Source organism: Prionailurus viverrinus, chromosome C1, assembly GCF_022837055.1.
Source record: "Prionailurus viverrinus isolate Anna chromosome C1, UM_Priviv_1.0, whole genome shotgun sequence".
Lineage (NCBI taxonomy): Eukaryota > Metazoa > Chordata > Mammalia > Carnivora > Felidae > Prionailurus > Prionailurus viverrinus.
In genome coordinates this window covers 171,944,242-171,970,968 of record NC_062568.1, presented here as the reverse complement: position 1 = coordinate 171,970,968, position 26,727 = coordinate 171,944,242, and the positions used below count along the sequence as shown (strand labels likewise).

The 26,727-nt window shown below is 37.2% G+C and overlaps 1 protein-coding gene across 2 annotated transcripts in view; it reads left to right on the top strand.

Moving 5' to 3' along the window:
• ZYG11B (zyg-11 family member B, cell cycle regulator) overlaps positions 1 to 26,727 on the top strand; it is a 91,907-nt gene that overhangs the window by 10,121 nt on the left and 55,059 nt on the right. Inside the window, exons 1-2 of one of the 2 annotated variants that reach the window (XM_047872552.1) lie at positions 3,418 to 3,425; positions 15,817 to 15,916. In XM_047872552.1, coding sequence (XP_047728508.1) covers positions 15,904 to 15,916 — 13 coding nt within the window. In that variant the 5' untranslated portion in view covers positions 3,418 to 3,425; positions 15,817 to 15,903. Of the gene's footprint in view, positions 1 to 3,417; positions 3,426 to 15,750; positions 15,917 to 26,727 lie in introns of those variants that run through there. The other variant, XM_047872551.1, reaches the window with a different exon arrangement.

Genomic DNA, 26,727 nt, shown 5'->3' with positions numbered 1-26,727 from the left:
GACTTCAATATTCAGTGATCCTGAAAGCCCACAAATTCTGTCTTAAGGAATTAAGGCAATTTTGATACTTTTTTGTATCAGATGTTTCCTGAAGTAGTATCATTAGGAGAAATAAAATAAGTTTTGAGACAAGTTACCATCCAGTAATTTACTAATTCATTCAAGAAATAACTTATTGGATGCATTTTATGGGGCTTTCAAGAATGAAAGAAAAGATGCCTGATCTCTTTCATTTTTTGTCATACCAGCAGTAGTGGAAGCCACAGTGCCCTCAACAGTAGACTACAATTGTGATAATAGACAATTCCCAGTGTCCCTCACCTTCCCACTTGGTAGGAATGAGTGGGCCATTACTTAGAATATTGAAATGCTGCTTTGCCATGACCCTGGCAACATAGTAACAGATGAAGCTTATAAATTTATAAAACAAACCAACCTACAAAATACATAACTAAGTCATGGGAAAGGGACTGAGAATGCCTTTCCTCTGAGTGTTGTATAGATGACTAAATATTTCAAGGAAACAGAATATAAGGAAGCAAAAAAAAAAAAGGAGAGATTAAAAGAAAGCCATGAGAAGGTTTAGGAAGAGCTAATGAGTTCAACATGAGCTTCCTCAAAGACAGACCCTGTAGCTTCCAGAATCCCTTGAGTAATGAGGTCTCTTTTTTGGTTAATTACAAGGAAAAATACACTTTATGGATGTCCCTAGTAACAACGTCTAAGAATAAAATAGTATATTCATATCCTTTATTTCATTTGATTCAATAACCTTATGAAGCGAAATGAAAAATATTATAGGTGTCATTTTGTGGATAAGGAAGCTGAGGCACAAAAGGAAGTGCCTTTTCCAGAGGCTAGTAGGAGGAATACTGGACCTAGGGTTTTAAAGAGCAGTAGATAAGGAGGGATCCTCTTGTTGTTGGGGTGGTATGGAGCTAGGTTCTGTAGACACGGAAAGCCATCCAAAAAGATACACTGCTATATAAGACATGTCTTTTATGGGAGAGAGAGAGAGAGAGATGATATCTTGGTAAGACATTTTCTTGCTCTTAGAAACTAGTACTTGCCACAAAAAGTAGTCAAGTGGAAAAAGCTGTTTTGAGGAACTATTCTTTTTTTCCCCTGGCTTCATTATCCCACACCCCTAGCTGTGCCATGTTCTTATAAGAAGCAGCGTTTCAAAAGCAGGGAATCTGCTTACAGGTAGTTCACGTATTCACAGACTCAAGTAGACAGGCATTTGCTCTGTGCCAGAGTAGGGGATATAAAAATGGGTAAGGCATGGATCTTAACTCCAGTCGTTTTCAATTTGTGAGACAGAAAGCTCCTACTGATAGATGATGAACTGTTCTAAACATCCTTTTGTAACTCCTAGGGGCTGGTAAGTGATGCAGTTCCCCAGACTTCTCATTTTTATATCTACATACAAGAGAACTACTTAGTGTGTAATTAAGAATTACTGCAATTTAGGGGCACCTGGGTGGCTCAGTTGGTTTCATGTCCGACTTCGGCTCAGGTCGTGATCTCATGGTCTGTGAGTTCAAACCCCGTACTGGGCTCTGTGCTGACAGCTCAGAACCTGGAGCCTACTTCGGATTCTGTGTCTCCCTCTTTCTCTGCCCCTCCCCTGCTCATGCTCGCTGTCTCTCGCATGCGCTCTCTCTCTCTCACAAAAATAAACATTAAAAAAACCCTACAATTTAATAATCATAAGCTAAAGTTACCAGATTATGAGTTAACTGAAGACTAGTCTTTAATGAACAAGTTTGACACTTGGAAGTGTTGCAAAGCTCCTACTACATATGTACAAATGTAGCTTGTTGGATTTCCTGTAATTTCTTGAAAGAGAGCTTTGTAATCAGTATATCAATAGTCTTGAGTTGGTACTTTTTTATTGTTGCTAGTTTTGTATCTTAATTATGAACTGTCCTTAATTTAACTTTATTATTGGTATCATTTGTTGTGTTTTATTTGTTAAGCTAGTGTGTGGTAATGTATATTTGCATTAATAGTACTCTCCACATAAAAGTTTCCCAATTTAGGGGCACTTGGGTGGCTCAGTCAGTTAAGTGCCTGACTCGATTTCAACTCAGGTCATGAGGACCTGGGTTCAAGTCCTGCATTTGGCTCTGCACTGACAGCGTGGATCCTGCTTGGGATTCTGTCTCTCAACCTCTCTCTGACCCTCCCTTGCTTGTGTTCGCTCTCTCTCTCAAAAAAAAAAAAAAAAAAAATTGAAAAAATTGAAAAAATTTCCCAATTCAGACTTTGACAATGTATTGTTAATCAAATAGGAAACATTCATTTTCTTGTTATTAAAACAGATATTTATAAAATTTCCTTGTAATGATACTTAATTGTTAATTTCCCCCTGGAGCTTGGGAACCAAGTAAGCTGTGAATTTTTTTTGCCCCACCTAAGTGAGCCACAAACAAAAAAATTTGAGAGCTACTAACTTTCTTTGGATTCATAGTCTAGAGGGGGAGACAGCCATCTAAGAAAAAGTTATACAATAGGTGACTATAATAGAACTATATACAAACTGTAGTGTGATTACATCTGTGTGTGTTTTGGTATATGAGGAATATCATGGAGGAGTGGGCATAATGTACTGGCTTTTGTAGAAGGAACAGGAATTTGATAGATGGCCAGACGGGAAAGGGCATTCTAAGAAGAGGGAGCAGCATATATAAAGAAAGGGAGGCATGGCTACCACTGGTAACATTCCTTCTCTGAACATCAGTTTCCTCAACAGAAATAATGTCTATTCTCCTTAACTCACAGTCATGATGATTATTTTGAAAAGGTTTTATAAATTGAAGTGCTAGCTATAGCACTTCCTTCCTTCCTTCCTTCCTTCCTTCCTTCCTTCCTTCCTTCAACATTTCCAACATTTGAGAGCCTTTTGTGTCTCTTGTAGGTAATGTCACATCAAGACCTCTTTTGACATCCTTTCATTCTAGTCATTCTTTTCCTCTGTTTTGTTCCTTCAAGGCCCTGCTCTGTAATATCTAAACACAGGTGCAGAAGAGAAGATTTGTGTATATACCTAGCTTTAATAGTAGGAGAAATTCTTTAACCGCTTATATATAACTGTTTAAATTGTGACCTATGTATCTAGTCTTAACAGTATCATAATCCATGGACCATAATCCCCCACAGCCAAAAAGTCATTTCAAAATAAGTGTAAGTCTTTATTTGTAAATTGTGCAACATTGTGAAGTAGAAGGGAGTTCACAGATCTGCTTCTCAAAATTCTCTTTTTATTTCCTGTCTGCTTCCCTTATACATACATCATAGCTGCTCCTCTGCTTTTCTTCTGAAAACCCTCCTAAGGCTCCCTTTCCAACAGTCCGTCACTAGCAGATGGTAAAACCTGTGGGGAATGTAAGACTACATTGGGAAAGGGTATAAGAGCAGTGGTAAGAAGTTACATTATGGCCAATTCAGGAATAATATGTGTGCCCATGCACGTGTGTACACATACATGTTATCATTCAAAATTAAAATATTGTTACTGAGTCCAATCAAATGTCTGTTTTAGTTTGAATATGAAACTATTATATTGAAAAATATTGTCTCTGATAAAATGACAGTTTCTTGGTTATTTTATAATACTCGAAAAGCAGAAACAAATACAGCTTTTTTGGTTTCCATTAATTTTTATTTTTGTCTTTTTTCCATTTTTAATAATTTGATATATTCAGAAGACCATATGAAACATTTATGTAAGTCATGAAACATAGTAAACAAATACCTAAAAACCTAGTATCCCAAGTTAAGAAATAGAGCATGACCACTGCCATTTTTTTCCCTGTGTGCACCATTGCTTTATGCCACTTTCCCTACCTTTGAGGTATCCTCTATCCTGTTTTATTTCATGTCTTTCCCTTGCTCTTCTCTGTAGATATACGACAGCATATTATTTAATTTGGAGGCAGCTCTCTAATCTTCTGAAATGCTTTTCAGGCAATATAATTTCCTATGACTGTATAGATGTTTAATTAAAATCCTGCTGCATATATTTTTTATTTAACTTAGGTTAATACTTTATTCTTAGTGTTTTGCCATGTCTTTAAAATTTATTCAGAACCACACATATTGCTGTGTAATATTCTACAGAGTTGATACACTATGATTTGCTTACCATTTCCCCCTATTTTTTTTAAAGATTTTATTTTTAAGTAATCTCAAAACCCAACGTGGGGCTCGAACTCACAACCCCGAGATCAAGAGTCATGTGCTCTACTGACTGTGCCAGCCAGGCACCCCTCCCCTATTTTAGACATTTGTATGTGTCAATTTTTTTTTTTTTTTTGTCAGAAAAACTGTGATCAGTCCCTTTGTGTAAATACCTTTGTTAATATCTCTGATCATTTACTATTTTTTAGGTAAATTCTTGGATGAAGAGGTACTGGATCAAGAGTGTGTATGTTTTAAAGACTATTATTAAATCTTTCATATCCAGAAAAATTGTGCCTGTTTACACTCTGACCAGCAGTACTGGAGAAGACCAATCTGGGCAAACTTTATTTGAATAATTCACTGTGTCAGGATTATATCCTGTTCCAGAAAATACCATATTAACCAAAAAAATGTTTAAAAGAGCTGTGTTGTTCTTTCATACTGGAAATTGGTGTTTTTCCTATTTGCTATAGGATATTTTTTCAGCCATTTTTCAGGGACCATGTCATTCTGCCTGCTATACTTGTGATAGTTAATTATAGGGCTTAGTTAATCTCTACTGATCTATCACTCCCTCTGAGAATTTATCTATTCTTACCATTCAGTTGTCACCACTAGGGGATGCTAATTAAATCTGTATATTCAGCTCAGTTCTTTCACCAAAGCATTAGTTCCTTTTCTGTACTTGCCTAAGCAGACAGACTCCATGACTACAACAAATTCTTCTGAAGAAGTAATCCTTTGCCTAGTCTTGTCAGTTTTGTCAGTGAGGTTATGTAAGTATTAATCACTATTTCGTTTTTTATTTTTATTTTCTAACTTTTTATTTTGACAATTTAAGACTTATAAAAAGTTGCAAAAATAATACAAAGAATTCTTATGTAACAGTCACCAAAATTGCCCAAAATGTTAGCATTTTATTCCATGTGCTTTATCATGCTCCCCTCTTGTTACACACACACACACACACACACACACACACACACACACACACACACATTTTTTCCTTCCTGGTTAACTCCTTTAAATCTTGGATTGTTTTTGTTTTTGTTTTTGTTTTTTTTCCTTTTTATCTCAGCTTCCCTTCTTCCTACTTCCCTTCTTCACCTTATGGTGCTATATAAGATAAGAAAAAGGGCATAATATTTGAAATTATATACCTTGATTCAAAACTCAATTCTACCACATTCTAACTGGATGAATTTGGTCATATTCTTTCTGAGCTCTGGTATCATCATATACAAAATGTCTGTTATACCAGTCCTCAAGACTGTTGTAAGGGCTAAATGAGATAATGTGTGTCAAAAGTATGCTATATGATGAATGTTGGTCAGTCCTTCAGAGAACATTTGCCTGTTTAGTAGAGTGCCAGGCATTGTGGTAGGTACTGGGGTTCAGAAATACTTACTTCATGTTGTCAATTCTTCCCTCAAATTATTTTTTACTTTTGGTTGTTTTTTTCCGTTTTCATTACCTCTACCCTAATCCACAGCATCATCACCTCATGTCTGAGCCATCGTAACAACCACTGGGTCCCCAGGCTGTTTTTTGGAATTTGCATCAGTGCCAAACTAATAATTGTTCTGAGAGATGGTATGGTATAGTGGAAGAAGTATGTACTTCATTATCAACAGATCTGGGTTTGTGTCTTGGCCCTACTTCTTAGAAATATTGTGACACTGGACAAGTCCCTTTACTGGTTCTAATTTGAATCCCTTTTCTTTTCTTTTCTTTCTTTCTTTCTTTCTTTCTTTCTTTCTTTCTCTCTCTCTCTCTCTCTCTCTCTCTTTCTTTCTTTCTTTCTTTCTCTCTTTCTTTCTCCTTAAACCAGCAAATGTCAGGGACTGTGCTGGGTGCTAGGAATATAAAGCAAACATTAAGGGGCATCTGGCTGGTACAGTCGGTAAAGTATGCAACTCTTGGTCTTGGAATTGTGACTTTGAGCCCCATGTTGGGTGTGGAGATTACTTAAAATCTTAAAAAAAGAAAAGTGTTAATAGGTTCCTTGAACTTAAAGAACATCATGGTCTGGTGGGGGAGACACACAGTGATTAATAACTGTGGTTAACATGGCATTGTAAAAGAAACCTAGATTTGGAGTCAGATATAAGTGGCAGCTTGTTATGTAGTGATTAAAGCACAAAATTAACTTTACAGTCAGATTGCCTGAGGTCTAGTCCTGGCTTTGCCACTTCTTAGCTGTATCATCTTAAGCAGATTACTTAACCACTCAAAACCTCAGCATCCTCATCTTTGTAGAATGGAGATACTGATAGAATTTAACTTACAGAATTCTCATGGGAAGTAAATGAAATTATATATGTAAAGTGCTGACCATAGTTTAGGCATATAGCATATATTAACAAATAGCATGAGCTCAATAATTATGATTATGATACTGTTATAGCTTAGTGGGTAAAAGCTTAAAAATGTAGGCTGTGACCTCATTCTTGTGTTAGGAGTCCCAGTTGAGTAACCTGTTGGCCATGTAAATATGAGGAAGATATTTAACCTAAATCTCAGTTTCCTCATTTTTAAAATGCATCTTGTAATGGTGCTTGATTCATAGAAATTGAAAGAACTCATGTATCTAAAAGAGCTCTGAACCAGGACCTGAGACTTAGTGTTTCATGAAAAATAGCAGTGGTAATTTTTATTCTTGTTCTGCCATCTGCTGGCTGTTTTATCTTTGACATGTAAATTAATTTTTCTGAGCCTCAGTTTACTTACTTTGTTCAAAACAAAGTTGTTTTGAGATTGCAAGCATGTATAAAGTAGTTACGTTAGTGCCTGGTACCACACAGCTGTCATTCAGTACATGATAGCTGTTGTTATGGTGCAGTTTAATTTGTCAGGTGCTGAGAGTAAAATCTGCTTTGGAAATTAACAAAGACATCACAGAACTTGTGATGTTTGACTGAATTTTGAAGGACATGTGAAATTTTACCACATAGAAGTACTAATCTAAAAAAAAGACTCAGAGGTATCTAAGTGCCTGTCACAGTGCTTAAGGAACAGTGTTAAGTAGTAGGTTGCATTAAGTTACACATAGTTTAGTGTACCTGGTAGGTAGCATATTTGGTGGGAGAAGGGAACAGTGGAAAATGAAAGTTGAAAGGAAGGTTGGAGCCTGTTAGTAAAACATTTTGAATACCTTGCTGAAGTGTTTACACTTTATTCTTAAGGTCTTTGTTTTTCCAACTTTTTTTTTTTTAAGTTATTTATTTATTTTGAGAGAGAGAGCGAGAGAGCATGAGTTGGGAAAGGGCAGAGAGAGAGAATCCCAGGCAGGCTCCACACTGTCAGCTCAGGCCCTATGTGGAGCTCTAACTCACGAACTGTGAAATCATGACCTGAGTCAAAATCAAGAGTCAGATGCTTAACTGTCGAGGCCACCTGGGCACCCTTGTTTTTCCAACTTCTAACAGCAGAGGAAACTAAATTTGCTGTGGGATAGGAAAGGGAATTTTTAGAAACTGGTGTTACAAACATTAATTTCTTGATAACTTCTGTTTTGTCTTAAAATTCATGCAGTGTTTGCCGTCTACATCATGTATTTGTTTCAGTACAAAAATATTTGAAGTCACATATTGGTTACATAATTCCCTCTCTGCCATCCTCCCATACTCTTCATCCCCTCAAATAATCTTTGGATATGTTTAATATTCTGTGATGTGCCAAGTTTATTCTCTAGCTTTAGTTCCCTGGCACACCTCTGATGGGAACCCCTTGTATGTGTTCCCAGCATGAGAACTGTGGTTATAGATAATCTGGCACCTTCGAAGCTTTTTTTTAGAAGTAGAGTAATAGGATAAGAGCTGTGCATTAAAGAACTGGGTAGGGCTGGATTGAATAGATTGCATTTCAATTAATTAAAAAGAACTTTCCTGGAGTACCTGGGTGGCGCAGTCGGTTAAGCAATTAAACCTCAGACTCTTGATTTCAGCTCAGGTCATGATCTCACAGTTTTTGAGATCAAGCCCCCACATTGTCGGCTTGGAGCTGGGTTAGGAGTCAGTTTAAGATTTTCTCTCTCTCAATCCCCACCTAACACCCCTACACCTCTCCCCCACTCACACTTACTCTCTCTCAAAATACACACACACACACACACAGAAGATTCTTTCTCGTCTCTCAAAAAAAAAAAACACAACTCTCCTATTCTTTCTAGAAATTGTTTAGTCTTTGAACTTGTGGATTGTTTTATGATCCAGATGAAGTCAGGGGCACCTGGGTGGCTCAGTTAGGTAAGCATCTGACTCTTGGTTTCAGCTCAGATCATGAGTAGGTTTGAGCTTTGAGTCGCGCTCTGTGAGGAGGCTGCTTCGGATTCTGTCTCTATTCCCCCCCCCCCAAATAAATAAATTTAAAAAAACAACAACATTCAAATGAAGTCAGATTTGACCTCCTCTCTCTTCTGCTATTTTTGGTAGGAGTTTTGTTCTTACTCTGCCGGGGGTGTACCTAGTTGGTAAAGGGGAAAATCTCTGAGCAGGAATTTCCAAGAGATTCATTTTTTAGGCACTGAATTCTAGCTTCTCCTTTATCCTTTCTTTTTTAGTCTTCTGTGCTACTGTTACTTGTTTCAAAATAAAGTAGGGGGCGTCTGGGTGGTTCAGTTGGTTAAGTGTCTGACTCTTGATTTTGGCTCAGGCCACGATCTCATGGTTTGTGAGCTCAAGCCCCGGATCAGGCAGAGCCTGCTTGGGATTCTTTCTATCTCTCCCTCTCTCTCTGTCCCTCCCCTGCTTTCTCTCTCTCTCTTTCTCAAAATAAATAAATAAACTTAAAAAAAATAAAGTAGAAAGGACTGGTCTCTCAATACTTCTGTATTAGCTTAAATGACTAGGATTTGGGGAATCATGGGAGTTTAGATATTGGCTTAGATAACCTAAGTATAGTTCTAGTTCTTTCACTGCTTGATACATAACCTCTCTGTTCTTAAATGGAGGTGATTATCCTTGTTCATATCACAGGCCTACTTTTGAGTATAGGTGAGATACTGTATTCAACATTGGTATATAAAGTTGAAAAGGTAATATATTGCCATTGGATAAAGTTGTAGGCTCTGGAGCCACATTTCCTGGGTTTCAATTCTGGCTCTGTCCCTTACAAGCTCTGTGTTTCCAGACACACTGCCATTATCCTATGTTCTCTGGTTCCTGCTTTATCTCATTTAATCCTCACAACAACTTCATGAGATAGGCATTATGATTATCCCTATTATAAGTGAGAAAACTGAAGAACAAAAGTTTGGGTAATGTGTATGATGTCACACAGTTAGCAAGTAAGAAGTTAGGATGTGCACGCTAGCTCCAAAGCCCAGGTTATTAATATTAGGCAGATACACTTCCTAACAGGAGAGCAACTATCTAGAAAATTCTTTGGCTTACCAATTAACAAGATAAAGTGGAATTTCCGTGAAAAGGAAAAATTTATGAGGTCCAAACCTCCTTGTTGAGTATATTTTACCACTTGTTAAAGAATGATTATTTAATATTATAAACGTTCATATATTACTTCCTGAGTTTATTCTGCTAAATGTCTTGTAAAAAGCATGTACTCATAAAGTTTGATATCTTCCCTCTGACACACAACTTTCATTTATTTTCTCTTCTGCAAAATAAGTAATTTTGAAGTTTACCAACTGAGGTGGAAATATAGCTTGTTTTATCTGGGGGATGAATTTTAAACATTTAGGAAAATGGTACAATGAAGAATAGAAAAAGCAGGAAGAACTCATAGCTAAAACTTGGGAAATAAGGGGCGCCTGGGTGGCTCAGTCGGTTGAGCGTCCGACTTCAGCTCAGGTCACGATCTCGCGGTCCGTGAGTTCGAGCCCTGCGTCGGGCTCTGGGCTGATGGCTCGGAGCCTGGAGCCTGCTTCTGATTCTGTGTCTCCCTTTCTCTCTGTCCCTCCCCCATTCATGCTGTGTCTCTCTCTGTTTCAAAAATAAATAAACGTTAAAAAAAATTAAAAAAAAAAAAACTTGGGAAATAAGATAGGTAAAGTTCTATGTGGCAGCAGTTGAATTTGATGAATTATTTCCTTTGAAATTGTTCTAATGTGTCCTTACTACATCTAGCTGCAGAGGAAGCTGGGATGTGTGGTCTTTGTTACAAGTGGTTGTATGGTCAGGTAAAAATAAAAGGTTTTATTAACATAGAAACAGAGGACAGATATTAGGGTTGGCAGCCAATAGTCAATGTCACACTGGGCCAGCCATTTATGGCTTTTATGAAGTCTGTTTCCTCATGTATAAAATAATATATTTGTTACTCACCTTACTCAGTACAAAATCAAATATGTGAATGTGAAAGCACTCTGTAAACTGTAACATGTAAATATTTTAATAACAATTTTTGATTATAGAAATCTGTGCTGAATAGAAAGTCTGATTTTTTTTTTTTCGGAGAAGAAAACTGGTAACATCCCCAAAATTAACTACCATTGACATTTCAATGTATTTTTTTTTTCTAGTCTTGTATTTATTTACAGTTTCATAAACTTTTTTTTAAAAGTAGGTTCCATGTCCAATGTGGGGCTTGAACTCACGACCCTGAGATCAAAAGTTGCATGCTCTACCAACTGAGCCAGCCGGGTGCCCCTATAAACTATTTTTTACGACAGTTTTATTGAGATATAATCCACATATTATGCAGTTCACCCATTTAAAGTGTATCCCAATTCAGTGGTTTTTAATATATTTGTAGAGTTGTGCAGCTATAACCACAATGAATTTAGAACATTTTCATCACCGCCCCACAAAAAAAGCCCTATAGCCATGAGCATTCACTTCCCATTTTCCTTCAACTCTTCCTCCACCCATCCCTAGCATCCAGTTATCTACTTTCTGTCTGTATAGATTTGCCTATTCTGGACATTTTATATAAATAGAATTATACGGTATATGTTCTTTTGTGACTGGCTTTTTTCACTTAGCATACTATTTTTTTTAAGTTCATTTATTTGTTTGTTGTAAGTAATCTCTACACCCAATGTAGGGCTCGAACTCACAACCCTGAGATGAAGAGTCACATGCTCCTCCAACTGATCCAGCCAGGTGCCCCACTTAGTGTACTATTTTCAAGGTCCATCCATGTTGTGTAATATATCAGGATTTTTTTTTTTTTTTTTGCTAAATAGTATTCCATTCTGTAGATATGCTATATTTTGTTTATCTATTCATCAGTTGATGGACATTTGGGTTGTTCCTACTTTTTAGTTATTCTAATAAGTTTTCTATAAATATTCACATACAAGTTTTTCATTTCCCTTAGGTAGATACGCAGGGCTGGAATTACTAAGTTATATGGTAAAATGGTATACTTTTTTTCCTCAAAGTGTCCACATCACTTTATATTCCCACTAGCAATGTATGAGAGTTCCAGTTTTTCTATATTTTCACCAACACTCATTATTTGACTTCCTGATTATAGCCACCCTCTTGGATGTAAGGTATTTATTTCATTATGATTTTGATTTGCATTTCCCTGATCGCTAATAATGTTGAACATTTTTCATATGATTATTGGTCATTTATACTTATTTGGAGAAACATCTATTCAGACCTTTGCCTGTTTTTAATTGAGTTTTTTTTTATTATTGAGTTGTAAGAGTTATTTATATATTCTAGATACAAATCTCTTATTAGATATATGATTTGCAACTCATTTCTCCCATTCTGTGGGCTTTCTTTTCATTTTCCTGATGATGACCTTTGAAGCACAAAAGTTTCTTATTTTGATGAGATTCAAAGTGTCTGTTTTTTCTTTGGTTGTTTGTTCTTTTGGTGTTGTATCTGAGAAACCATTTATTAATCCAAAATCAGGAAGATTTATACCAGTGTTTTCGTCCAAGATGTTAATTAGCTATTACATTTAGGTCTTTGATCCATCTTAAGTTAATTTTTGTATATGATGTGAAGTTGGACTCCCATCTTTGTCCTTTTGTATGTAGATGTCCATTTGTCCCAGCATCATTTGTTTATAAGCCTGTTCTTTTGCCCATTTAATTGTCTAGGCATGCTTGTCAAAAATATTGACCATAAAAAAATATTTACCACTGGGGCACCTAGGCGGCTCAGTCGGTTGAGCATCCGATTTCGGCTTGGGTCAGGATCTCACAGTTTGTGAGTTCGAACCCTGCGTCGGGCTCTGTGCTGACAGCTCAGAACCTAGACCCTGTTTCAGATTCTGTGTCTCCCTCTCTCTCTGCCCCTTCCCTGCTCATGCTCTGTCTCTCTCTGTCTCTCAAAAATAAGTAAACATTAAAAAAAAATTTTAAAAAACATTGACCATAAATATAAGAGTTTATTTCTGGATTCTCAGTTCTATTTAATTGATCTATATATCTATTCTATCTCAATTACTACACTATCTCAATTACTGTAGCTTTGTGGTAAGTTTCAAAATCGGCAAGTGTGGGTCCTCCAACTTTGTTGTTCTTTTCCAAGATTATTTCAGTTATTCTAGGTCCCTTGTATTTCTTTTCTTTTTCCTTCAAATTTTTACTTGAATGCTATTTAGTTAATGTACAGTGCAATATTGGTTTCAAGAGTAGAATTCAGTAGTTCATCACTTACATACAATACCCAGGGCTCATCATAACAAGTACCCTCCTTGATACCCATCACTCATCTAGCCCATTCCCCCATCCACGCCCCCCTCCCCCATCAACCCTCAGTTTGTTCTCTATCATTAAGAGTCCCCTCTCTTTTTTTCTCCTTCCCATATGTTCATCTGTTTTGTTTCTTAAATTCCACAGATGAGTGTAATCATATGGTATTTGTTTTTCTCCAACTGACTTATTTCATTAACATAATACACTCCACCTCAATCCACATCATTGCAAATGGTAAGATTTCATTCTTTTTGATCACTGAGTAATATTGCATTGTGTGTATATACCACATCTTCTTTATCCATTCATTAGTCAGTGGGCATTTGGGCTCTTTCCATAGTCTGGCTAGATCCCTTGTATTTACATATGAATTTTAAGATCAGCTTGTTAATTTCTGCAAAAAGTAAGCTGGATTTTGATAGAGATTGTATTGAATCTGTAGATCAATTAATAATATTAAGTTTTCTGATCTATAAATATGGATGTCTTTCCATTTAGGTCTTTAATGTTTTATTTTAACACTTTTCTTAAATTTATTCCTATTTTATTATTTTTGATGCTATTGTAAATGGAATTTTCTTTTTATTTTTTTCATGTTTTATTTATTTTTGAGAGGGAGAATTAGCACAATTGGGGGAGAGGCGGAGAGAAAGGGAGACAGAGACTCTGAAGGAGGCTCCAGGCTTGAGCTGTCAGCATAGAGCCCGATATGGGGCTTGAACCCATGAACTGTGAGATCATGATCTGAGCTGAAGTCGGATGCTTAACTGACTGAGCCACCCAGGCACGCCTGGAATTGTTTTCTTTTTTTTTTTTTTTTTAATTTTTTAATTTTTTTAACGTTTATTTATTTTTGAGACAGAGAGAGACAGAGCATGAATGGGGGAGGGTCAGAGAGAGGGAGACACAGAATCAGAAACAGGCTCCAGGCTCTGAGCTGTCAGCACAGAGCCTGACACGGGGCTTGAACTCACTGACCGTGAGATCATGACCTGAGCCGAAGTCGACCGCTTAACCAACTGAGCCACCCAGGCGCCCCTGGAATTGTTTTCTTAATTTCATTTCAAATTGTTCATTATAAGCATATAGATATAATTGATATTATGTATTATAAATAAAACAGGTCTTATAGCCTACAACCTTGCTGAACTTGTTTTTTGTTTTTTTTTTTAAGTTCTGATAGTTTTTGTTGTTAATTCCTTAGGACTCTCTCTTTTTTTATTTTTATTTTTTTTTTTAACATTTATTTATTTTTTAAGAGACAAAGCAGGGGAGGGGCAGAGAGAAAGGGAGCCACAGAATCCGAAGCAGGCTCCAGGATCTGAGCTGTCAGCACAGAGCCCGACGCGGGGCTTGAACTCACGAACCACGAGATCATGACCTGAGCCGAAGTTGGACACTTAACTGACTGAGCTGCCCAGGCGCCCCTATTTTTTTTTTTTATTTTATTTAATTATTTTGAGAGAGGGAGAACGTGCCACCTGGGGGGAGCCAGAGAGAGAGGGAGAGAGAGAATCCCAAGCAGGCTCCCCACTGTCAGCACGGAGCCCCACCCGTGCCTTGATCCCACAAGCTGTGAGACCATGACCTGCACCGAAATCAAGAGTTGGACACTCAACTGAGTCACCCAGGTGCCCTCCTTAGGATTTTCTTTATACAGGATTATGTCACTTGCAAATAGTGATGGTTTTACTTTTTCTTTCCAATCTGTATGCTTTTTATTTCTTTCTCTTGCTTAATTCTAGGACCTTCAGTACAATATTGAATAGAAGTGGTGAAGGCAGGTATCTTTGTCTTATTCCTGAGTTTAGTGGGGAAATATTCAGACTTTAAACATTAAGTATGATACTGACTGGGTTTCTCATAATCTTTATCAGGTTGAGGAAGTTCTATAAACTATTTTTATACCTTACTTCTGTATGTCATTATGAGTACTTCTGTATGTCATTAATGTATCTTTGAACTGTACTTTTTAATGGCTGCCATTAAAATGTCACATGTATGGTATACTTCGTTTAAGATTTGTCCTCCTGAGTCAGTTTTTAATTTGAAGATATACTTTATCAGCGTGTGCAGAATGATGAGAAGGATGTTACTTTTCTGCGCTAGTTTTCAATTAAAACTTTAAAAATGAAGATAATGCTTGACTACTTTTTAGAATAGGGGTGAAAGAATAAATGAAATAATGGATAGTTCATGTAAGATACTCAGCACAGTCACATAGAAAGCATGTAATGAATAATAGCTCCTATAATTTTATTTTAATTATATTATTGGGGATATTTAGAGTGTTTATTTCTATAATTAAAACCCTTACACTCACATCTTTGTGCTTATTTGATTAATTCTTTATTCCTCAGACTGGAATAACTGGGTTAACCTTTTCTATTTTGAGGATGCTAACACCTAAAGCAAATTCTTTTACCCACAGAAATTCATCTTGTTTAAATTATCAGATTGGGATGGGGATTTTGTGGGAGATCAAGTTGGAAATAAATGGGGCTAGATTTTGGAAGAACTGAGTCATCAGTCTAATAATCTAAGAATTTTGTCTTCTTCAGACACATGGAAGTCCATTCAAGGTTTGAGCAGGGAAGGGTCATGAATAGTAATTTAGGAAGATTAATCTATACCTCTGAGGTCTTCCCTGACCATCCTTGACTGATTAGGGCACCCTGCTTGTGCTTACATACTACCCAATATGTCCTCTAATATGGTATTTAGTGCACTTTATGTAAATACTTGTTTAAATGTTTCTCTTCTGCTTCTTGAAAACATGGGTCACCTGTTGTATTCCCACTGCCTAACACAATATCTAACATATGGTGGACTGAGTAAAAATACTTGTTGAACGAGTAAATGAATGTTTTGTTCTCTACTTTCCCAGAAACTAACTTGTTGGCTTTTGTATTCCTTTTATGTTTTTTCTGGGCTCCAAGGAGGAGGCATCTCCATATTCCTTACTTGATATCTGCTTAAATTTCCTGACTACTCACCTTGAGAAGTTCTGTTCAGCAAGACAAGATGGAACATTGTGTCTGCAGGAACCTGGAGTATTCCCACAGGAGGTGGCTGATCGACTGCTTCAGACCATGGCCTTTCATGGTAAAAACTAGACAGAGGAAACCAGAATTATGCGCTGTTAATTGGCATTGGATTTTGAAATGCTGCTGTGGCCATTTAATTATTTTCTTAGAAAAGGCCAGATGAGCCTGATTCCAGGAAGAGGAATTCATTTATTTTTGCCTATCCTGCCACTTACTGTGTAATTTGGAATAAGCGTTTTTCTTTTCTAATCTGGGAAAATTGCTTTTTATCTTTCTTCTTCTTTTTCTTCTTCTTTGCTTTTCTCATGGCAAAAATAATTTATCTAAACTTTCAAAATATCCATTTAGAAATTTGCTGGTATAAAATACATTTTTCCGTTTTTCTTTTGAGAGAGAGAGAAAACACACACACACACACACACACACACACACACACACACACACACACCATGAACAGGAGAGGAGCAGCAGGAGAGAATCCCAAGCAGGCTCCATGACCAGTGCAGAGCCCCACACAGGGCTCGATCCCACAACCCTGGGATCACTACCTGAGCTGAAATCAAGAGTCAGACACTCAACCGACTGAGCCACTCAGGCACCCCTACCTTACATCTTGGCAGTGGGAGAATAAATACTGTTATGGAGAAACTAACTTCTGCTGTTGACCTTTGAATTGGGAAAGCGTCGCTTAATTTAGTACTTCTGTTTTCAAAAACAAATTCTGAACATAAATTGGGAAAGTCTTCTCTCTGAAATTCTGTTTACGTATATTGAGGATTTTTGTTATTTCTGCTTAAGTTTTAAGTTGAAAGGGATAATGTCTTTATATATTTCTGGTTTATAAACTCTTACAAGTAGAAAATAAAACTTGTCCACAAGTATAAAATAGAATGAAAGTGTGGCGATAATAACAACTATCATTTATTGATTGCCTGTTACATGCCAGACATTTTATGTTTTCCTTGAATTTTGTCAAAAACCCTCTAAAATAACCATTACTATCCCATTTATATATAAGCAGATAAAGAAACCTAGGTTCAGAGAAGTAACTTGTTAAAGGTCACAATGCATCAGTCCTGGTTTAAATGTAAGTCTGTCTGATTCCAAATCTGTGCTGTTTTCACTGCCACACAATCTTTCTACATCCCCCTTAGAGATATCCCTGCTCCTAGATGCCAGATAATGCTATACATTTTTGCTGTGGCCTTAAATATATATATATATTTATATACATAGTTTATATATACATAAAGTTTGAATCTAGATAATGCATTCCAAGGAAGGGTAGGAGAAATAAGGCTGTAATTGAGGCATTTTGGAATAATTTTGGAAAGAAGACGTCTGCACTCCTTTTTGCACTAGTTGCTCAAGTCTGTAGTCTGTTTGAATTCTTCCAGCCTGCCAAAAGGAACTAGGGTAAATTTCAAAGGTACTACATATGGTAAAGTTAAAGATCCCTTACAGAGCTACGCAAGAATTTAAGAGATTATGACAGTGCCAACATTTCTTTCTTAGTCTTAGTTTAATGATTATGCTTAACATACTCAATTCACATATATATACATATAACTAATCTTGTAAATCAAAAGCATAAATGTTGGGGCGCCTGTGTGGCTCAGTCGGTTAAGTGTCCAAATTCAGCTTAGGTCATGATCTCACGGTTTGTGAGTTCAAGCCCGGCATTGGGCTCACCGCTATCAGCGCAGAGCCCTCTTTGGATCCTCTGTCCCCCTCTCTCTCTGACCCTTCCCCACACGCAAATGCTCTCTCCCTCTTTCTCTCAAAAATAAAAAATGAACGTTAAAAAAAAAGAATGTTAACTAAAGTTTTAAATTTGCCACATTATTTTTGAAATATAACCACTGATAGCTAAGAATAGCAGCTAACAGTTATTGAATACTTATTATCACATACCAGGCACTGTAGCAAATGCTTTATATGGGTAAAATTATGGAAGTAGTTTTTAAGTGTAACTAAATAGTTATACTCCAAAGTAGTGTCTTAGAGAGGCTACATGCTTCATCAGTGTGTTTTCTACCTCTCCTTTGCAAGCTGCTATCAGATGAGGAAACTGAGAGTCAGAGAAATAACTTGCCCTCCCATTGTGTTACCCCAATGTGATTACCTGCCTTATTCACCAAAAAATGTTCTGAATTACTTAATCTCTTTGCAAAAATTATACCCACTTGCAGACAATCAAGGGTGGATACTATTCACCTGAAACTAATATAACATTGTATGCCAACTATACTTCAGTAGTAAAGATAAAAATTTAAAAAGTAGAAAGCTGTGGGAATGCAAGCTGGTGCAGCCACTCTGGAAAACAGTATGGAGATTCCTCAAAAAACTAAAAATAGATCTACCCTATGACCCAGCAATTGCACTACTAGATATTTTATCCAACGGATACAGGTGTGCTGTTTTGAAAGGACACATGTACCCCAATGTTCATAGCAGCACTATCAACAATAGCCAAAGTATGGAAAGAGCCCAAATGTCCATCGATGGATGAGTAGATAAAGAAGATGTGGTATATATATATACAATGGAGTATTACTTGGCAATCAAAAAAAGTGAAATCTTGCCATTTGCAACTACGTGGATGGAACTGGAGGGTATTATGCGAAGTGAAATTAGAGAAAGACAAAAATCATATGACTTTACTCATATGAGGACTTTAAGAGACAAAACAGATGAACATAAGGGAAGGGAAACAAAAATAATATAAATACAGGGAGGGGGACAAAACAGAAGAGACTCATAAATATGGAGAACAAACTGAGGGTTCCTGCAAGGGTTGTGGGAGGGAAGATGGGCTAAATGGGTAAGGGGCACTAAGGAATCTACTCCTGAAATCATTGTTGCACTATATGCTACCTAATTTGGATGTAAATTTTTAAAAATTAAATTAAATTTAAAAATTATCCATTAAAATATTCAAGCCCTTTGGAAAAAGAAACTTAAAAAAATAATAAAAAGTAGAAATCTGCCGGAAAAAAACCTTACAGTACTTCTAGGCTGTATTATATGTTACATGACAAGTTTGAAATTCAACTTATGTATTTGTCAAATGTAGATTAAGAGATAATTAAAATATGAAAAATTGAAAAACAAGTGGATACTACTGATAATATGCAAAAGAACATACTGCCAATTCTTGTCAAAATTTATAAAATTGTTTTATCAGTTTTTCTGTGTATTTGAAAATTTTCATAATAAAATGGAAGAAGTCCTATGAATACTTTTAGAATTTATAATATCATTTTTTAATAGCATAATGATTTTAGAAAATACTTAGCTTCTTTACATCAAAAATTCTTTCTTATTTACCCAATTCAAAGGAGTAACGATACTGGTAGCAGGTTTTATTAAAATAAGCCAGATACTGGGGTACCTCAGTGGTTCGGTTGGTTAAGCGTATGACTTCGGCTCAGGTCGTGATCTCGGTTCACGATTCAAGCCCCGTGTTGGGCGCTGTGCTGACAGCTCAGAGCCTGGAGCCTGCTTCAGATTCTGTGTCTCCCTCTCTGTCTGCCTCTCCCCTGCTCACGCTGTATTTGACTCTATCTCTCAAAAATAAATAAATGTTAAAAAAAAATTTTTTTTAAATAAAATAAGCCAGATGCTAACAAGTTTTACTTATGGGGATCTTTGATTCTCTTGCCATAATCTTTGCTTATTCTGTGCCATGGTGCTAAAAACTTTCAAGGGAATGTGTGCATAAGAATTAGAAATCAGAATAAGAATTTTGTCATCTAATGGTAATGCCTCTGTACCTAATCTAAACTGATACACCTTGACATGTTCAACCTTCTGTTTTGAGATTAAATTGAAAAGAATAATACCTTTTGAAACATTATGGATTTCATCCTTGAATAGTCAACTAGACTTTCTAGGTGACTGAGAGCTCATTCTCCCAGAGTAGTACCCCACTTATCTGGAGCTCACATTGCTGGTCACCTTTGCTGTCTATAGTCTAAACCAGAAAGCAATAAAAAATGCTTTCGGGCGAAATCCTTGCATTTAGGCTTGTGTACTTCACTTCTTGAAAGAAGCGCTTGAGGAACCTTCATTTAGAGCATATTCTTGAATGGGAGTATTGAGAACTGTGGTAGAGTAGGAGGATCCTAAGTCACTTTGTCCCATAGATACTCCTAAATAATACCCACATCAGTGTAGATAATCTAGAGCATATTCTTAAATATACATGGTTCTAGTTACCTTGGGTCTTTTTTTTTTTTTTTTGAGAAAGATCTCTCTCTCTCTCTCTCTTTTTTTTTTTAATTTTTTTTTTTTAACGTTTATTTATTTTTGAGACAGAGACAGAGCATGAACGGGGGAGGGTCAGAGAGAGGGAGACACAGAATCCGAAACAGGCTCCAGGCTCCGAGCTGTCAGCACAGAGCCCGATGCGGGGCTTGAACCCACGGACTGTGAGATCGTGACCTGAGCCGAAGTCGGCCACTCAACCAACTGAGTCACCCAGGCGCCCCATCTCTCTCTCTCTTTTTTAATGTTTGTTCATTTGAGAGAGAATGGGGAAGCAGCAAAGAGGGACAGAGAGAAATAGAGAATCCCAAGCAGGCTTTCAGTGCAGAGCCCGAGGCGGGGCTTGATCCCATTGAACTGTGAGATCATGACCTGAGCTTAAATCAAGGGTCAGATGCTTAACTGAGTGAGCAGCCCAAACACCCCCCTTGGTTCATAACAAACTAAGAATTGATCATCTAAAGGGGACAGGCTGCCAACTAACAACCCAAGTAGATAGTATGACAGTGAAGGAAGATTTAGCTTAAATATACTGTAGCAAGTACAATTATTGGTCATGGAAAAAAGTAGGCGATTCTTAAATATGTTCATTTTTGAAAGAAGGGGAAGATAATCCAGAAAGATTTCCTTCAGATGTAGTAATGACATTTGGGTAGTGCTTTCAGTTTGCAAAATGCTTTTTATATATATTGTCTTATTTAATCTTCATAGCAGTCCTTGTGAGGGAGACATAATTATTCCCCTTTTATAGATAGGGAATCTTAGACTTGTGGAATAATTTCTCTAGTGTCAAAAAGCCAATAAATGTTGGAACCAGGACTTAAATACAGGACTGATTTCCAGATATCATGCTCTTTTTAAAAATTTTTGCTGTTAAAAAAAATAATAATAAAAAAATTTTTAAAAATTCTTTGCTGTTTTAATTCCATTACTATTAAATGTAGGACCTTAAACTTAGTTATTAGAAAACTTTACTTAGCACCTGGGTGGTTCAGTTGGTTAAGCCACCAGCTTGATTTTGGCTCAAGTCATGATCTCACAGATCCTGTGTTCAAGCCCCATGTTAGGCTCTGCTGTGACAGATCCTCTGTATCCATCTCTCTGTCCCTCCTACCCCCTCCTCTCTCTAAATAATAAATAAATATTTTTTTTTAAAAAAGAAAAAAATTTGCTTAATATAGATTGACCCAAAGAGACCAGGAGTAACTATTTTACAAAATGTATGTATATGGTATCAAAATTTGACAGCACATTTTGTAATGCACGGTGATAGTCACTATAAGATTAAAATCAGTCTTAACTGAAGAGTCTAAAGTTTCATCTATAAAAGACAAAACTGACATAAAAAATATGTGCAAATATATTTTGTGGTATAAACAGGAAAACATTGATCCTAACTCAGAATCTATTTCCATTTTTGGTTTGCACAAGGGTCCTCAACAGAAGTTCCTTAACATATGTGTAGAGGGGGTTACTAGTGGGTTCAGAAGAGGCCCAGTAGAAGTAAAATGTATAAGAAGGAAGCTCCGGAGAAGAAGAAAATTATTAAACACCTGTTGTGTACCTGGTGTTATGTTAGGTATTGAGTGTACAATATTGAACACAGGAGGAATCTTGCTTTCATGGAGCATATTGTTCAGTAGGACTTGTTAACTTACTTAACTGTAAGAAGCAAATCAACATATGGAATTACAACTTGTGATCAATTCTCTGAGGGAAAAAGAACATGGTTCTCTCAGGGAGAATAAAAAAGAAGGCATCTACTTTAGATTGGATGGTCAGAGAAAGCTTCTCCAGGGAGGCAATAACTTGGCTGAGACCTGCATGATGAGGAGGCGTCAGTAATGTAAAGATGGGCTCTCTCAGCACTGGCCAGGAATTCTTGAATATTTCCCTGATCAGCTACCCAGTGCTCCTAAAATTTGTTTAAAACTGTTTTCCAGAGTAGCTCTACCATTTTATATTCCTACCAGCAATATATGACTAATTCAGTTTCTCCAAATACTTGCCAGCATTTGCTATTATTACTGTTTTTTGTTTGAGTCATTCTGATAGTATTTGAGTCATTTCTTTAAGTATTTTTGCAGTCCTGCCCGCTTTCTCTTCTTCTGGGACTGCAGCGACATAAATAACTCTATTCACTTTTTTTCCCAGTATATATATGTTTTTCTGGTTATTTAGATTTAGGTAATTTCTGTTGTTTTATCTTTTAGTTCACTGATTCTGTTGTTCCTTACATTCTGTTATTGAGCTCAACCATTATTTTTCATTTTTAAGATTTCCATTTAGTTCTTTTTATATTTTCTGTTTGTTTGCTGAGGCAATTTTTCATTTCTTTTGAGCTTGCTTATAATTACTTATGAATTTTTATGATGGCTCCTTTAAAATCTGTCAAGGGATGTCAGGGGGCTCAGTCAGTTAAGCATCCAACTCTTGGGTTTCAGCTCAGGTCATGATCTCACGGTTTGTGAGTTCGAACCCCACGTTAAGATCTTCACTGACAGTGTGGAGACTGCTTGGGATTGTCTCTTTCCCTCTCTGTCTGCCTCTCCCCTGCGTGCTCTCTCTCTCTCAAATAAATAACATTTTTTTAAAAAAAGGATTTAAAATCTGTCAAATAATTTTAACATTTCTCTTATCTCAGTGTTGACATCTATAGATAGCCTTTTTTCATTTTGAGATCTTATGATAAGTGATTCCTTGGTATAATAAGTGATTTTTGATTGACATCTAGACATTTGAAGTATTATGGGACTTTTCTGTTTTAGTTTGTGTCCCTGACACCATTCCATTGAGGAAGGTAGAGGCCTTTTTATTGCCTACCTTGTTATTGCCAGATTGGGGTATATATTCTGGTTCCCCTCTTGACTTCTGTTGACACCCAAGACATGGGGCTTCTCAGTACAGTTATGCAAGGGATGGAGTTCTGGTTCCCCACTAGGATTCTACTGATATCTTCCTAGCAGAGAGGGATGTGACTACCTCATTTCTCTTCCCATTTGACTTCCACTGACATTTTGGGGTGAGGTGGCCTCATTACTGTTGGGCATTGGTGAAAGACTTGACTCCTCATCAGGCTGTGTATGAGACTATCCCAGCAGGGAGGGGAAGGGCACCTCATTACTGCCAGATGGATGTGAAAGTCCAAGCTCCCTGGATGGTATCCACTGCCATCAGAGGGGAGAAACTGGTTCTTATCACCCAACAAGGATGAGAGACCTGGCTCCCTACTCAGCCTTCTCTAACACCTTCCTGTGGGGAGATTGGGGCAACTAGTTACAGGTAAGGAGGGTAAAAGTCTAGGCCCCCCGCTTGGCATATGATGGTATGGGTGACGGTGGGACCACAGTCTTTTCTGTGGTGGTTGGCTGAAGTAAAGTAGTTACTGCCTGTAAGTTTTCTGTCCAGGGGTGCATGGCTGTCTCAGTCACTGGAACATATGACTCTTGATCTTGGGGTTGTGGGTTTGAGCCCCACACTGGGTATAGAGATTACTTAAAAAAATTAAATCTTTAAAATAAAATAAAAGTTTTCTGTCTTGTTAGGTTGCTTTCTTCCTGGTTCTTTAGCTAGAATGAACAGATTTGGGGGGAGCTTTTTTTTTTTTTTTTTTTTTGGTCCCTGTCTGCATTTCTGGGTTGCCAACTTCTTCAACTTTAAGAGGGATATATGAGGCAAGGAAAAAACTTCAGGAACTTCATCATGTCATTTGTTGGGTCCCAAGGTCCCTAGCTGATCTGCTTTTCTTCTCTTTAAGCATGATCTAGCCCCAACTCACCTTCCCATCTTGTTTCTTGTCTTTCCCCACTTGCATGCTTAAATCTCTGAGCATATCTCATTCCTCTTCCCCTCTTTATTAGGGAAACGTAGCTCTACCCTTTCTTATGTTCAAGCAGTGTAGAACTACTTGCCATTTCCTAACTATTTTTGTGCTTTCACATCTCTGAGGTCTTTGGGAGGGCATTTTTTAATTGAGATAAAAGTGACATAACGTATTAGTTGAAGTGTACAACATGATTTGATATATGTATGCTAAGACTTTGTTTATGCTGTTTATTCTTTCAATACCACTCACCTTTCTGCATCCTTGAATTTTTCTTCATCTTTGAAGGACTTACTCAAAGATCACCTCTTCCATTGAATCTTTCTAGGTCTTCAGGCATAATGAGTTGCTTCCTTTTCTTTGTTTTCATAGTACTTTGTACTTAGCTCTGGTATACCATATACTTCAGTTTGTTACCATTGTTTGAGACTTCTACTCCATGGAATTTTGAATTCTTTGAGTTTAGGGACATATCCTATTTTTCTTTGTATATACATTTCATAGTGTTTGGCATATAATAATTGCTTAATAATTGTTCAATGGCTGGAAACTTACCATGAATTAATTAATTAAATTAACTCCCCTGAAATAGAATTGAGGTGGTTTAAGACTGTCTCTAGAATGGCACTGCTCAAAGAAATACAACATAAGCCACAAATGTGAGTCATATATGAAATTAAAAAAAAATTAACATTTATTCCTTTTTGAGAACAGAGAGAGACAGAGTGAGAGTAGGGGAGGGGCAGAGAGAGAGGGAGACACAGAATCTGAAGCAGGCTCCAGGCTCTGAGCTGTCAGCACAGAGCCAATGTGGGGCTCGAACTCACAAACCGTGAGATCATGACATGAGCCAAAGTCGGGCACTTAACCTACTGAGCCACCCAGGCACCCCATGAAATTTTAAATTTACAAGTGACCACATTTAAAAAGTAGAAACGTGGGGCGCCTGGGTGGCGCAGTCGGTTAAGCGTCCGACTTCAGCCAGGTCACGATCTCGCGGTCCGGGAGTTCGAGCCCCGCGTCGGGCTCTGGGCTGATGGCTCAGAGCCTGGAGCCTGTTTCCGATTCTGTGTCTCCCTCTCTCTCTGCCCCTCCCCCGTTCATGCTCTGTCTCTCTCTGTCCCCAAAATAAATAAACGTTGAAAAAAAAAAAAAAATTTAAAAAGTAGAAACATGAAACTAATTCATATTTTTATTCAATCTAATATATCCAAAATAACATTTTAGCATATAGTCAGTAAGAAAATTATTAGTGAGATATTTTTCATCTTTTGTAGTATATCTTCAAAATCTAGTGTGTATTTTACACTTACAGCATCCCTCAGTTTGGACTATCTGCATGTCATCGCTTCTCGGCCTTTTGGCTAAGATCAAGTGTGGACTATCTGCATGTCAAGTGCTCAATAACTGTGTGTGCTAAGTAGCTACTGTATTGGACAGCACAATAATTCCACAATAATGGAATTCTTTTTTTTTTTAAGTTTATTTATTTTGAGAAAGAGAGAGAGTGGGAGAAGGGCAGAGAGAGAGAGAAAGGGAGAGAGAGAATCCCAAGCAGGTTCCATGCTACCAGCGCAGACTCAATGTAGGGCTCCATCTCACAAACTTGTGAGATCATGACCTGAGCTGAGATCAAGGTTAACTCTCAACTTACTGAGCCACCCAGGTGCCCCTGTAATTCTTAATATATAGTCATTTTTGTCCGCTGTGACAGGTAAAGGTTTTTCTTGAGTTTAACTCTTTAACCATAAATAAGTCTGCAAAATCCACTAGAAGGCAGTGCTCCCTTAAAAGAAAAAAACAAAAACAAAAAAACTTTCGTTCTAATTTAAGGGTGACAGGCTGACTGCCCAAGTTCTATCTTTAGTATGAGTCTGCTGAAGTACCACTTAGAGTTTTTCCCTTGACTCCAGGCTATTTATTTACCTGGTCCCAACTATTCACTTACCCCAGACTATTCTTAGGCCACCTTATATTGGCATGGCCATTATTTCTTTCACAGTAAATGTTGTTTAATTGATTCATGATATTGTTGAGATAGATGTGGTTCCAAAGCATCATATACTTCTGGCACTATTAAGATCAGGTAGATCTCTAAGGGAGTTTAAAAAGTTGCTGTATCGGGGCGCCTGGGTGGTGCAGTCGGTTAAGCGTCCGACTTCAGCCAGGTCACGATCTCGCGGTCTGTGAGTTCGAGCCCCGCGTCAGGCTCTGGGCTGATGGCTCAGAGCCTGGAGCCTGTTTCCGATTCTGTGTCTCCCTCTCTCTCTGCCCCTCCCCCGTTCATGCTCTGTCCCCAAAATAAATAAATGTTGAAAAAAATAAAAAAAAAATTAAAAAAATAAATAAATAAAAATAAAAAGTTGCTGTATCTACTTTGAATTCATCTGACGGAAAGGGGTTATAACCTCTAGATACTTTTAATAAAATTTCAGATCTAGCCAGTGGTTCAGTGAGTTATAGACATGCATGTGGTAAATATATGTGTGTATATATATATGTTTGTATGTATAATAATGTGTTATAGTGAAATTGAAGAATAAACTCACAATGTAGTAGTAACAAATTAATCCCCCAGATTGAATAGCTTAACACAAAGCTTATTTATACTTCACTTATGGTACATAAATGGTGCAAGTACATGGAGGGTTCCTCTCCATGGTTGCCCTTGGATCCAGGCTGATGGAGACTCCACTCTCAGAAAACTATACTGTCTAGAACTTGAAGATTCCTCATTTGTCATGCAGGAAAAGATAACATGGGAAATCATGCACTGA